General features: G+C 35.9%; 1 protein-coding gene across 1 annotated transcript in view; it reads left to right on the forward strand.

The window, feature by feature from the left end:
• VWA3B (von Willebrand factor A domain containing 3B) overlaps positions 1 to 15,229 on the forward strand; it is a 2,054,405-nt gene that overhangs the window by 1,363,915 nt on the left and 675,261 nt on the right. Inside the window, exon 16 of the mRNA XM_044071813.1 lies at positions 1,229 to 1,286. Within this exon, the coding sequence (XP_043927748.1) occupies positions 1,229 to 1,286 (58 nt within the window). The remainder of the gene's footprint in view (positions 1 to 1,228; positions 1,287 to 15,229) is intronic.

Here is a 15,229-nt window from a genome sequence, read left to right on the forward strand (position 1 = left end):
GGGGTGGGAGACTGGGAAAAAAAATTGGAATATCGAGAAATGGTTTGGCAACTGAGATTGGATGCGTGTAATAACTTATGGTTGAATGACCATATCTCTGTAACCCCAGCCCTCAAATTGTTAGCTACCAACCCCAAAAGATTACATAATTAGCAAATTATATAACTTAAAACAAATAATACATAATAAGGGAATTCCTGTTACTGAATAGAAAGGGGAGAAATATACAGACATGCTGTGAAATGGTATATGTTTTTGGTATTTTACAAGCAGTTTACATGCTGGTGTTATGCTTATGTATTACTATATGTATTTTTTGACACACATATATCATTTATATGTTCATTTTTATATGTTGGGCTGCTGTGATGATTATTAATATTATGATTTTTATGATTTTTCCTATTATTTTTCTATATGGATGTGCTGCTATGTTGTTTTACATGTTCCTATTCATCCTATAAATTATTTCATTCAGACATATATATATATATATATGCAATTAGTCACATTTATTTATATATCTATGACCTTAATATTTAAAATGTTTTAAAATATTTAAAAATATTTTAATATATACATTATACATCAGACACTCTGAGGTTTTATGATGATGTTCTAAGATGAATTGTACTTTATATTATGTAATTTATATTGTATATTTTGTATTATATACTTACTATGTATTCATTAGATCATGGAAGGAAGTCAAGAGTTAATCCTGAGAATGTTGATTAGATATCCAATCAGGAATGACCTGTATTTGTTTAAATGGGAAAATACATGTAGAAATTTGATTCCGATGAAGCCTCCGGATGGGAGATGAAAGCACTAAATCCAGTAGTTTTTGTTTTATCCTGCTTTTTTACTCAATAAATTTGGACTTGTATTGCTGGACTGCTTACATTTCTTGCAAAAATATGTTGTGGAGTTTTGAGACCGATTGTTTTTGGTCTGTGGAATTACAGGAGGGACAGCCTTTATTGGGGCCAGCATTGAAGTGAGTGGTGTTTGCTGTCCATAAATCCTCACCAGTGGTGATACCTCACTGGCTATCCTGTTTTGTGTGATCAAATTAAGGGCTATTTGAAGGATATGCATTTGTTGTAATTGTTGCTCCTTTTCTTCCACTTGCTGAACATTTATAAGAAGCAAAGAATATAATATGTATACTGTTTATGTTATATTGTTATTTTTATTTAGTTTACATGTATACTTTTATTTACAGACCTAAATGCCATAGATGGCAAATCAGAACAAAAGAAGACCAACAAATTCCATAAAGAGTAAGTAACAGAATGGTAACATGTTTTGTTCATATAATTTTCCAGTTTATTAAGTACACACTATGTAATTTGTTGCTGGTTACTACAGCATCATGTAGAATCTTTTGAGGATTATGTCACAGACTAAAGATTACAATGCAATGCTCTAAGCAGAGTGACAATCAGTCACCAACTGGTTTCAGAGTTACCTGTCTGACCGTCAACAATCCGTTGTATGGCAGAATGACATATCTCCCCAACTACCTGTCTCCATAGGGGTTCCCCAAGGATCCATCCTTGGACCCCTACTTTTCTCTGTTTACACCAATAATCTAGCCTCTGCCACCAAACATGGTACACTCATCCAATACGCAGATGACTCAACCATCATCTGCTCAGCCCAGTCCAGTCCCTACCCAAATTGCAAAAATTCACACAGGAAGCCTTTTCCTCTGTTGAAACATGGTTATCTGATGCCCAATTAATACTCAACCCAAACAAAACTAAACTACTCATCTTTCAACCCACCAAACATACTCAAAACAACTCTTACTTTAACATCACAGCAAAAGACAACACCACTATATACCCAACTGAACACACCAAATTGCTAGGAGTGGAAATAGACAATAAACTAAAATTTGACATTCACATATCCATGACCATAAAAAAAGTCCACAAAAAAACTAGGAGCATTATATAGAAATAAACAATTTCTCACCAAAGCAGCAAAGATTTCACTAGCAAATTCCCACCTTATCTCCACTCTACTTTATGCCTCTCCAGTATATACCAACCTAAGGCAATGTGATCTAAACAAGCTAGAGACCTGCTACAAAAAAATCGCCAAATTCGCCACAGGGGCATCCTACCGTAGTCACCACTGTCTCTCACTTGCTGAACTGGGCTGGCTTGAACTCCCTCACCTCCTTCAGTGGTATCAACTCTCACTCGCGCACAAACTAGTAAACCATCCACTAAATGTCCCATCCCTCCAGAATCTACTCCAACCCTATCGCACCACCAGACCACTAAGATCCAGCAACAAAAATCACTTGCAGATCACTAAAGCCAATAACTCTGCTGGTGAAGCACTATTCTCTTGCGCCATAGCCAAATTATGGAACTCACTCCCACCCACAATTACCTCCATACCATCATGCACCAACTTCAAAACTTTATTAAAAGCGCACCTAAAAACATGCTGGCTATGCCCTTGCAACTCCCACTCTAATATCATCCACCCCATCCAACTACTACCTTTGTTTCACCTCCACTAACTACCTTGATGATAGCAAGCTCAGATGCTCATAAGCCTAGTACTTATTATACAGCAGGAACTTCTCATTGTTACATTTGTTAATGCCTGTTATGTACTTCACAGATAAAGATTCTAGTTGTCTACTGATAATGTTCTTCATCTGTAAATATGTTGTAAGTAATTTCTATGTTAAATTGTTAATCACTATGTAATCCAATGTAACTACTGTCTGTTTATTTTACTGTGGAGCTTTTCTCCCCGGGCCTCCTCTGAAAATGGACCCACGTCCAGTCGGACACTCCTGGTCAACAAATTTAAATAAATAAAAATAAATGTGCAATCATCCGGGATGACAGTTCAGGCTATGTTTGGCTAAAAGCAAGCACATTTTCTTAGAGGAACAGATTTGCCACTGCCATGAGCCACAAACACAAAGTAACTGATCAAAGGGAAAAACATCTATATGTATTCAGAGGTGGGTCTGTGAATTTCGTAGCACTGACAGAGGTGGCAGATTCTAACAGAGTATTTTCAGAAACAGGGCTGGCCTTATGCACATGTGAACTAGGTAACCTCCTAGAGCACCATGCTTGTAAGGATTCTCTTTCCGTATTTAAAAAAAATAAATAAATATTACACCCCTACTAAAACAAAATGTACCCAGGGAACATCAGGTGCTTGGGGGGGGGGAATGCTTCAGCTGACTTGAAATTCAAGTCACATTATGTTAGCTTAAACAGTTAGAGGTCATGGAAATAGAGACCCCACAAGGTTTAAAATCAACATGAAAATGCCTGAAGGAGGTTTTTTTTGTATGTTTTGTCCTAGACCCAGTCTAATGAGTCAAGGTATGAATCTGCTATGCCTGGCTTTACTGACTGGTTATAATAATAATAAAAAAAAAGAATTACAAAAAAGTTAAAAAAATAATGCTGGACAAAGGTCAAAATCAGGGTCTTTCTGAAGAATTCTGGATAGAAATGTTAGGAATGATGCAGTGTCAGTGATAGGTGTTACTACTGTCTACAGTAATGTTGATAGTGATCTACCGGATATTTTGGATAATATTTCAGACCTTGTGATTTGTGTGGGCTTTTGGGATGAGGGGGGTGGCACTGTGAGACAAGTGCTGTTACTGGTTTTACAGCAGTTCTGGCAGTGATAAATCAAATATTTTTGGGTAATATTTCTGGCTTTATGATTTAGGTGGACAGTTGAGATTTGAGGAATGGTGTGATAAGTGTTATTACTATTTTTACAATGATGCTGGCAGTGACCAGCTAGATATTTTGACAATATATTTTGGGCTTTGCTATTTGTGTGGAACAATGTGAATTGGAATACTTCAATGTGTGTGTAGCAACTTGTTTTTGTGAACTGTGGAGGTGAAATAATAGTACATAGCTATAAGATGTCATAGCTATAACTGCTGGGTAGGAGGTTGGGGTTGGAACGATGAAAGTAACTCTCCTTTTTGTCTTTGCTCAGTTTAAGCAGTCGCTATCTGGCTTTGAAGGACTAATGTCCTTTTCTAAGAAGTAAAATGGACTACTTAAATGGAAATCTGAAATGCACAGACAGAGTAGGTATAATTGCTGTAGCTGTCTTCTGTGGAAGAAAATAACTAGCTGCCTCCTACTGTTTGGTTATCAGTTTGGCTTTGCAGATCTAATGTGATTATATGAAACAATGTGCAATATTTTAATCGGTGGCAATTATTTGTTTGGAACAAAGGTGAAATACATTACATGGTCATTCTCTTTTATCATAATCAGACGTGTGAATTGTTCATATAAATGGCTATAACTGCTTGATGGTGGTTGTCTGGATGAAAGCAACTGACCCTATTGTCACTTGCTCAGTATAACAACATTGCTCAAAAATAGGGGATACATGCATTGCAGAACTACCCTATGCTTCAGAGAGCTGGAACCCCCCCCACACACACACACACCAAGGCTGTATATGTGGATCATGACAAGGACTTAGTAAACACCTCTGCTTTGAACCCCACCTAGTCTAAAACCAGCCCTGCTCATGGGAGTACACAGAAGATTACTGCATTTTTGTGGGGGGCTGGTGACATTGTCATTATTTCTTTAACAATAAAAATGATGTAGACCAATGGATACCAGCTAGAATTATGCTTGTACACGAGAAGATAAAATTGAATCCTTTATTCCACAACAAAACAGGTTTAGCGCTTTCAACTGGTGAACCCCAGTCTTCCTCAGAACAATTACTAATACTCACATACAGATATATATAGTGAGCATTACTCATTCAATTAAGAAAGTCCGCCAAAACTTTTAAAGATGTACTACTCACTTTTCCAAGTTTGTTCTTTAACTACACAAAATGTAAGTGAATACATTCATGTAATATAATATATGAGAATATAATAAACTATATAAGTGCTAAAAAAAATATATATATATACAACTAAAAAATATATATATATATATATATATATATATATATATATATATATACATATATATATATATATACATATATATATATATATATATATATATATATATATATATATATATATATATATATATATATATATATATACAAAAAATATGTGTATACAGTGTGTGTGTATACAAAATATTAAAACGTAAAAATATTATAGTGGATGGAAAAAATCCATTAATGTTACTGAAATAACACAACACCCTAAAATTACTTGAACATATGTCCTAGAATAAATAACTGATAAAATAATTAAAGAAATAATAATAATAATATCTTGATCCACATGTAGTGAAGGGCCTCGGTGTACGGACAATACTACTCAAATATGTAAGTAAATATACGAATAATGGCCTAATTCTATTGGGAAAGTATCAAAAAAGGTTTAATGCTGATAAACTCATTCAGTCCGGGTGCTCTAGTAGCATCTAATATAATCTGCCATCTACTCTCTAAGACTGCCAAATGCATCTTCCAATTCCCTCCAAATGGGATGTTCTTAACTTGGTCTATGATGGCAAAACGAAAGTGATGCTCAACCCCATTGTCACTAATGTGTCTGTATAGGGCGTTTTTAGAATCTTTTTTCTGTATACGATATAAATGTTCATAAATATGTTTTTTTAAATGTCTTTCGGTTTTGCCAATATAGTACGCTGGGCAGGAGGTACATGTGGCTAAATATATGACCTGACTGGTAATGCAATTCCCTGTCCTAGTCTTGATACGGGTATGGTTTACATCTTCTAGTTGTATGTATCTTTCCTCATTGATGTGGCTACACTGTCTACATCTCCCACATTTTCTAGTACCTTTATGTTTATCTCCATTATCTGTGTTGTAACTTGCTTTTTCCATAATTCGTTTTAAGTTGGATCCTGTCTTATATACATATTTTGGTGTAAATCCCACAATTTTGTCCAAATTTGAAGAAGTAATTATGTCCCATCCACTATAATATTTTTACGTTTTAATATTTTGTATACACACACACTGTATACACATATTTTTTGTATATATATATATATATATATATATATATATATATATATATATTTTTTTTTAGTTGTATATATATATTTTTTAGTACTTATATAGTTTATTATATTCTCATATATTATATTACATGAATGTATTCACTTACATTTTGTGTAGCTAAAGAACAAACTTGGAAAAGTGAGTAGTACATCTTTAAAAGTTTTGGCGGACTTTCTTAATTGAATGAGTAATGCTCACTATATATATCTGTATGTGAGTATTAGTAATTGTTCTGAGGAAGACTGTGGTTCACCAGTTGAAAGCGCTAAACCTGTTTTGTTGTGGAATAAAGGATTCAATTTTATCTTCTCGTGTACGAGCATAATTCTAGCTGGTATCCATTGGTCTACATCATTTTTATTGTTTATTCTTAGTTGGGTGCAATTTGCTTTATTATTTCTTTAACATTCATCCTAAACCTCAGAGTCTACTATATGTTGTGTTTGGCTGGGACAGTGTTCTATAAAATGAAGAGTCAGTAAAGTTGAAGGCAAAAATATGTGCAGATATTATAGTGGCAGACACCTTCCTAGTCAGTATCATACATATGGAAAACTATGGAAAATAATGCTTTGCCAGAGGACAAAGATTAGATCTTCACTGATGCACTGAGCCTAACATATCATATGGTGGCAGGACTGGACAATAAACAACTGTGTAAAATCAAATGGACTCTTACTTTCAGCTATTAGCTTCCTTTTAAGTTTTAAACATCACACAAGCTGAAAGTAATCTGATCTCTGCTACAGACTTAGAACTATTTGAAAGGAATTCTACAAGCCTATAATATGTAGAAAAAATAAAAAAAATAACAGTGGCCATATACTTAGCACACAGGTAAAGTAAAATTAGCCGGTGCCATATAAATACATTGGTAAAAATGGGAATCACTGCATCAGAGCCAAGACTGTGATGTAATGGGGCTAGTGAGGTGCATTAGCCATGTGTTACAGATTCTTAAAGGGTGACTGCCTGAAATGTTGAGGCCCCTCTTAAGGAGCTCCTGTAAAGTTTTCAAAGTAATTTAATACTGTAGTGGAATAACAAAAAGGCTTATACTGGTCCTTGACTGTAATTTTCAACAGTTAGTGTCTTCCAGGGCATGAGGTTGCAGTCTTTAGCCACGGCCATTATAGGGCATCCTGGTTATAAAAAAGAGCAGCTTACAGTACACTCGTGGCTCCCTTGTACCTGAAATAAATGGTCAGTCTGGTAGCTTTTCAATATCACTTTGTTGGGTAAGCCCTGTTTTCTCAACAATATTAGAATATATTGTTCCTGATATTTATTAAGTGCAGTTTATCAATTTATTTATAAGGGTCACATCACCTTACTGTGAAGTTATTGTCATCTCAAAGCTTTTTTTCCATCCCTTTAATCCAGCCTGAAAAATGTGACATACAAAGAAAACATAATTGAAACAGTGATCCCATGAATTACACCTAAAGCTGTCTCTCTACAAACCATGTTGGCCATTTGTAAAATTGTTTCATATTCTTTACTGAGATTTGCCTCATCAATGGCAGCATGTAGGCCAGGAGAGGTAGCAGTCGTCTCAGACTTTTGCCAGTTCAATAAAACAAATTAGGCAGGTCACTGAGTTAACCTAAAAGACCAATAAAACGTTTTAAATGCAGATACTGATTGTAGACAATATGTGAGGCGTGTGTTATCTGCCACAGATAACAGACTTCACACTCCAGCTAGAAAATGTGATTTGAAAATTAGAACTATAATTCTTAGTCTGAACAAAATCAACAGTAAACTACAAGCATAACCCTCAATGTAACTTAACATGCTATGTGTGAGAGATGGCCTCTAAGAAAAATCAAAGGATGTCATTCTGAAAAAGAAACTTAATACTCTTGCTAGGGGCAGTCAAAAATTAGGAAGTTTAAAGTGCTTTCATTGCTAAGTCTTTGGAGAGTGTATCATAGCATAGTGATTCCATGGGATGACTATGCAATAGCTAAGGGATACAAGGCAGGAAAAATACTTAGGGATGAACCAGCCCCAAATTATGATTTAATCCAGTAAATCAAAATTTGGGACTGGTTCATCAGCAAATTTTGATTTACTCCAGATTTTGATTTACCGGAGTATTACATTTATGCAGAATAGCTTTTACATAGGATATAATGATTGAGCAAAAATAATAATGGAGACTAGTTCTTTAAGCTGAAATAGCTGAACTGCCGGTAACTAAAATCAGCTGCTAACTTCCACATTTTAAAGGCATGTTAGTGTCATGGCAGAAAGTCATTTCAAAGAATGCAGAGGAGTCAAGAAAATGTTTGTGGAGTATTGTTGCTAGAAGAAAGACTGTCTGTGGCCAGGGCAATTAGCTCCAAGGCAGAAGTCTAACTAGAGCTCCATATTTGCCAGTGGAAGTCCTCATAACCAAAATCCCAGAAGATGGTTGAGAGATATTGGTAAATAGACTTTTTGTTTATTTATTTTACCAGAGGAAGCCCTGGTGGCAGATGCAGTGCAGTGATGTACAAAATCTGTACTTGAGTTGTTCTGAGCTCCCATTAGACTTCTGACATTTTGGTAGAGTGATTTTGCCCTGGAAAGACTTTATGATTGCAAAGGGTTACCACAGGGTAACAATTCAGTCTGTTAGCATTGAGAGAGAAATTGTTAGCCTGTGCTATCACCATCACTAATGCAGTGAAAGCAATGAACTGCATATTTTCTTGTCATGAAGCATTTATCATGTCCCTACCTGTTTCATCAGTTAAAGAAGAAACACCCCATCGACTAAGAAATAAAAAATAAAAACTGCACACAATGCACTCACAAAACATATCTGTGCGAGCGCGCACACACACACACACACACACACACACACACACACACACACACACACACACACACACACACACACACACACACATTCCCTAGCATGACATTGGGCACCTGAATCTACTCAAGCTTGCGGCCCAACAGCAGAACAGGAACAAACAAGAGCCAGCAACAGGTTCCCAAATGCTTTAATGAGGTAAAATAGTGTCAAAGACACATACACTCTCCATAACCTCAAACTAGTTTCGGTGTAATACCTTCTTCAGTGAGGATAACAGCCATAATAATTACTACATAAGACATACTCCTTATATATACATGAACAATTAATCAACTGATAACCTAATGGTTACCCATTAATTACAAAATCAGATTTAAAGACATACTACACAATGAAACCTAACTGATAAGTAGGAATTCTTAAATGCACAAACAGTGCATGAATAATACAATTTAAATGTAAAGCCCAGATGTGGTGTTGAATAACTAACAAATATATATATATATTATTAATATATATATAAAAATACATATATAAAGAAACATTACAAATGGTCATTCAAACCTGGAGAAAAAAGAGCTCCCAGGTGAATGATCCAGTATTTCTCTTTCATACTTAGGACACTCTGCCAACCTGTCTGGTTGGACCTATTGCCCTGTACTTTATCAATGGCACAAAATATAAATTTAGCAGATGGATGCTTAACAGTATGTTGATATAATGCATTACTAATTTTGTGAGTCCGAATATCACTGCGATGTTCTACAATTCTGGTTCGGAGGGACCTTGAGGTTTTACCCACATAAAAAGCTTGACACTGACATATAGCTAAATAAATCACCCAGCATGTTGAACAATTGGCAAATATTATCAAATATCTTACTAGTATTGGCACTAGAAAATTCCTTAGTTTTATTAATACTTAAACAGGAAGTGCAATGACCACACGGGAAAGTCCCCAACAGCTCATCACCAGAAAGGGTAAGTTGTCTATATGTTGCACCTCCACTGTCCTTATGTTTATAATAAGAGAATAACGTGCCCAAGGTTTTGCCCCTCCTGTAGGAAATAGAACATTCGTCAGTCAATATATGACGAAGATGTTCATTAGCCAAAAGTATATTCCAATTGTTATTCAACACATTTCTGATCAATTGATGATTTTTCCCAAATGTGGTAATAAATCTAATGGTGTCATCTTTATCAGTACCCCTACTCTGATATTTTAAAAGATCTGATCTAGACTGCTGATCTGTCCACACCCTGGCACTGGATATGTCCCTCACAGAATAACCTCTATCCAGAAATCTATAATTTAAATCCTGGATGGCATCTTCATGATCCTGAGGAGATGAATTAATCCGTTTAAGACGCAGATATTGTGATTTAGGGATGGGATGGTGGGTGCATACTAGAAGAATGAAGAAGAGTATTAAATTGTGGATACTTCCTATATATTTTAGTGCTTAGGGTATTGTCCTCATTCCGATATACCGTGACATCCAAAAAGTCAATGGTACACTTATGATATGTTATAGAGAATTCAATACCCCAAACATTGCTGTTCAAATGTTCCACAAATTCCATCAAATAGTCAACATCCAAGACGCCACACCATCCAACAATCATCCAAATAACGTCTCCAAATATCCATCTCCTCTAAGTAAATGTTATGCAAAGGATCATATATAAGACATTCCTCCAGGTATGCCATAAAGAGGTCAGCATATATGGGGCAAAGGAAGCCCCATAGCTGTACCTCTAAGTTGCCAATAGCAATCACCCTGGAAGAAAAAAACATTTTTATTCAAAACATGCTCTGACAAACATACCAGTAGCGTGTTAAATCCAGGGGGGTATAGATCAGATCTTTGAAGCCAATAGTCTAGCCCAATGAGGGATACTATAAAGGATTTCACGTCTAAAGTACACATTATCCAATCTGGATCTAATTGTGTATCAACCACAATGTTAAGAAACTCCGTGGTATCCTGTAAATAGTGGCTTCAAATATGATGTTAGAAAACGATATAGGTTCCGTAAGGGATCCATGACCGGACACAATAGGTCTCCCAGGAGGAGCACTGATAGACTTGTGAATTTTGGGTAACAGATAAAGAATCTGCTTTTGTGGATCATCAACTTGAAGGTGACTGGCAGTTTTAGATGAAATAATACCTTCTTGTACTGCTTGTTGGATAAATAGGTCAATCTCATGTTTAAACTGGGGTGTGGGATCTATCCTCATATGCTTATAGCATTGGGCATCAGACAACTGTCTTAATCCTTCCTGTACATAATAGTCATTGTTTAGGACAACCACCACACTTTATTATCCGCCTGAATGATAACAATGTTATGATTTTGTCTCAATTCAATCAAAGCTTCCCTCTCTGAAGGTGTGATATTGTCCTGAGCTATATTAATATTAAAGTTGGGAAAATGTAGGTCCCTCAAAACAGCTTGTTGGAAAATCCCAACATTTTTATTCATTGGAGGCTGGAATGTTGATTTTTTTAAATGTAAAATCAGTAGATCTTTGAGTAACCTGATTACTCTGATCCTGCGTGGGTTAGTGTGTCACTGTGTGTGTTCCTCGCTGTTGGTGTTGGCTCCCTGGCTGTTGCTGAGATGACTCCTCTCCTTTAGAATTTGGACTTTCTCCTTACATGAAGTACATTTGGATTTATTCATGCTTCAGTTTTTGAAGGCTCAAGAGTGGTGACTTTTTCTATTTTAGTTTTGACTTTTTCTATATTCCCCAAGCATTTGGTTTCCATCAAACTGCCACGTTCCTTATGCTCCGTAATTGTTATATGGGGGCTTACAGTTTGTTGGCCAGTTCAATCTATATATTGAATATATGTGTATTATAATTGTGGGGAACTATTACGGTATTTAGGCGTTTTTCACGCCACTGTTTATGGGATCAGTATTATGCGGTACGGACTGGCAAGGTAGCTTCACGGAATGTTTGCGACAGGCATGGTTGGTTCTGTTTTAACAGACGTACATTTTGGACTTTAACTTGGTGTGCTCTTATTTTGTGAGGACACATTCAATAACTGTTTGCAACGTTTTCCGATTATGCACGTTTTCATCGGTGGGCATTCCAGATCGAACTTGTTGAGGCTTATTTTTGATGGCGCATTATTCAACATATTTCTACTGGATTCTTCTTTCATATTGGGACATTTGAGCATTGGGTTGTGATTATATTGTCAGATGTGTCACAAGTATGATTCATGCGAACATTATGTTGATGTTTAACATGTTGTAATAATATATGTATGTTTTTCAATACTATTGCGATTTTGTATGGCAATGGAGTATTTGATGTTATGACCTTATTTCCTGGCCATAGGGGCAGGTATTGAACTCATTTTTGAGTTTATTTTCCAAGAAGGGTTTCACTATCTAGACGTTTGGGGTCTAGGTGTGACACACATATTATCTATATTCATTGTTATGATATGCTTATGGCATATTTTTTGTGAATGGGTATAATATTGTGGGTGCTTGGAACAGTATATGTCCGTTTTGGGCTGGGGCATTGCTAATACGAACTTGCAGAGTCCGTCGCTATGATGGTATGGGCTTTTGGATGTTATATTATTTAACGAACTTCTATTCGATCTATTTTAGATTGATATTTTGTTAATGGGGCTGTGATTATACAGTCGGATGTCCTATTGGAGTCAGAAGGGTTATATGTGTAGGTTTGGGCTTGTATGCTCTAACCATACATGTATTCTTCTTATATGTAATTGATATTCGGTATTGTATGTCATGACCTTATTTTTGTAAGAGGGTTTGATATACAATCATTTTTCAAGCCAGATTTTGTGGGGCTTGAGTTCAAGACTCTGGGGGCTTCTGTGATAGTTCTATACAAATTGTACTTATTACTACAACAATATATTATTGTTTGATGATTAGGTACACTATGGTGTGAGTTTTTGTATATCACAAGTCCTTTAGGCTGGATATATGTATATATATATTTATAATGAAAATGTCTTCCATATTATATGGGCCTTGGCAAATTAAGACACTTATGTATAATCGGTACATGAGGACTATATAACAGGGTAATCATATAATATTAGGGTATATGTGTGCTTAACCCTATAAGTTTGGGTATATTTTGTGATTGGATCACATGTATTGTGGTCATGCCCATTACCTTATAGACATTTTCACTTTTTGTTATATTATGACTGTTTGTGGATCGGACTTTATTAATGTTAGTTATCATTAGTGATGGACTCTTATTGAGTTGACAACATTAGGCTTAGTACATTTTCTGGCAGTATTATCATTATCCTATGGCCATTTGGGTTATGCTATGGGAATATTTTTATGGAGTTATTTGATTTGGGCTGTTTGCAAGTACTATTTTTCATGCTTTAAACTTATGTGTTTTGGCATATGTTAATGATTGCATTACTTATATTGTCTATTCTAGGTAGAGACAAGTTTATATATTTTTACATTGTCTATATAAAAACTTTTTTGGATTTGACAATCACAATTTGACATCTTTTGAGTAGGACATTAGGCATGTTGTCAGTGTAGGGGGGATGACTCCATTCCATTTGGAACAGTATGTTCATGATATATACTAGGTCTAGATAGATTATATTTATTCATTGTGTCCGCGTCCCTTGAATTTTGTCTTTTTTGGTCTTATAATTGGGGTACTTCCTTGGATGACTGATCAATACATATTTTCTAATATGGATTTGGACCATATATTATTAGGGTTGTGTGCTGATAGGGAGGATATAGCCATTTTTGGCCTTGTGGAAACCCCAAGCAACAACGAATATAAACAACAAATACTGATGGGGGTTGTGATTTGGCATTCAGATTGGACAAAGGACTCAGAGGGCTAAGAGCCAATATTTGGCATTTAAGGTTGTTTAAGGCCTATTTTCATAAAGGCTTAGCACCCAGAGGCCTTCGAAGATTCGTCCTCTTGTGGGTAGATCTGAACAGAGACTCACAGAGGAATGGGATGATGCCCTAAGGAAGGGCTCAATGATTTTGTAAAGATTTTATTGGATTATTATGAAAGAACTGTAGATATTTTGCTTAAGGAAGTTCAAGATTTAAGCATGGAATGCCAAAAATACAAGGACAGTAACAAATACTCCAGTTGTGTTGAGCGGTTGTCCAAGGAACTTACGGCTTATGATAATATGGTGAAGGATCGTAAACTTAAAAAGTTTACCAGGGATATTCAGGATTATGAGAGGTCAGCCATTTCAAGTTCAAAGGACTGTTAGATTCAGGGGACCAATGGTAAATGTGGGTAAACCAAAGAAAAGACCTAGGTCAATTTTAAAACATCATGATTCTAGTTATACTAGTACCTCAGGAGAGGAGTCATCCTACACTGACAGCGAGGAGGCACCAGTGTCAGATCCCCTGTTAAAAGAAAAATCAATCTAAGTTCCTTTAAACATGTTGGGAAATCGAGGGAGGAAGCATAGGAGCAGATACAAATACAGACTCTATGACGGGGTTAGTTCAGGCATTGCTGAACAAATAGTTCAACCTTATGACAATGTTCTAAATTTGTCTGATCATATACTGACTAAGGAACAACATGGTGTTCTTAATAAAGGATTGGGTTTTGTCCCACGTTTTTCTCAGATCATTATTCTGTATCGGTTGATGTTATTGAATTTTGCAGGAAGTTGAATTTAAAATTTTTTTCAGGATCAGAGTAATCAGGTTACTCAAAGATCTACTGATTTTACATTTAAAAATCAACATTCCAGCCTCAATGAATAAAAATGTTGGGATTTTCCAACAAGCTGTTTTGAGGGACCTACATTTTCCCAACTTTAATATTAATATAGCTCAGGACAATATCACACCTTCAGAGAGGGAAGCTTTGATTGAATTGAGACAAAATCATAACATTGTTATCATTCAGGCGGATAAGGGGTGCGGTGGTTGTCCTAAACAATGACTATTATGTACAGGAAGGATTAAGACAGTTGTCTGATGCCCAATGCTATAAGCATATGAGGATAGATCCCACACCCCAGTTTAAACATGAGATTGACCTATTTATCCAACAAGCAGTACAAGAAGGTATTATTTCATCTAAAACTGCCAGTCACCTTCAAGTTGATGATCCACAAAAGCAGATTCTTTATCTGTTACCCAAAATTCACAAGTCTATCAGTGCTCCTCCTGGGAGACCTATTGTGTCCGGGTCATGGATCCCTTACGGAACCTATATCGGTTTTCTAACATCATATTTGAAGCCACTATTGCCTATGGTCAGAGCTCGTATACAGGATACCACGGAGTTTCTTAACATTGTGGTTGATACACAATTAGATCCAGATTGGATAA

The sequence above is a fragment of the Protopterus annectens genome, chromosome 5.part0 (assembly GCF_019279795.1).
Source record: "Protopterus annectens isolate FY-2018-M chromosome 5.part0, PAN1.0, whole genome shotgun sequence".
NCBI lineage: Eukaryota > Metazoa > Chordata > Ceratodontiformes > Protopteridae > Protopterus > Protopterus annectens.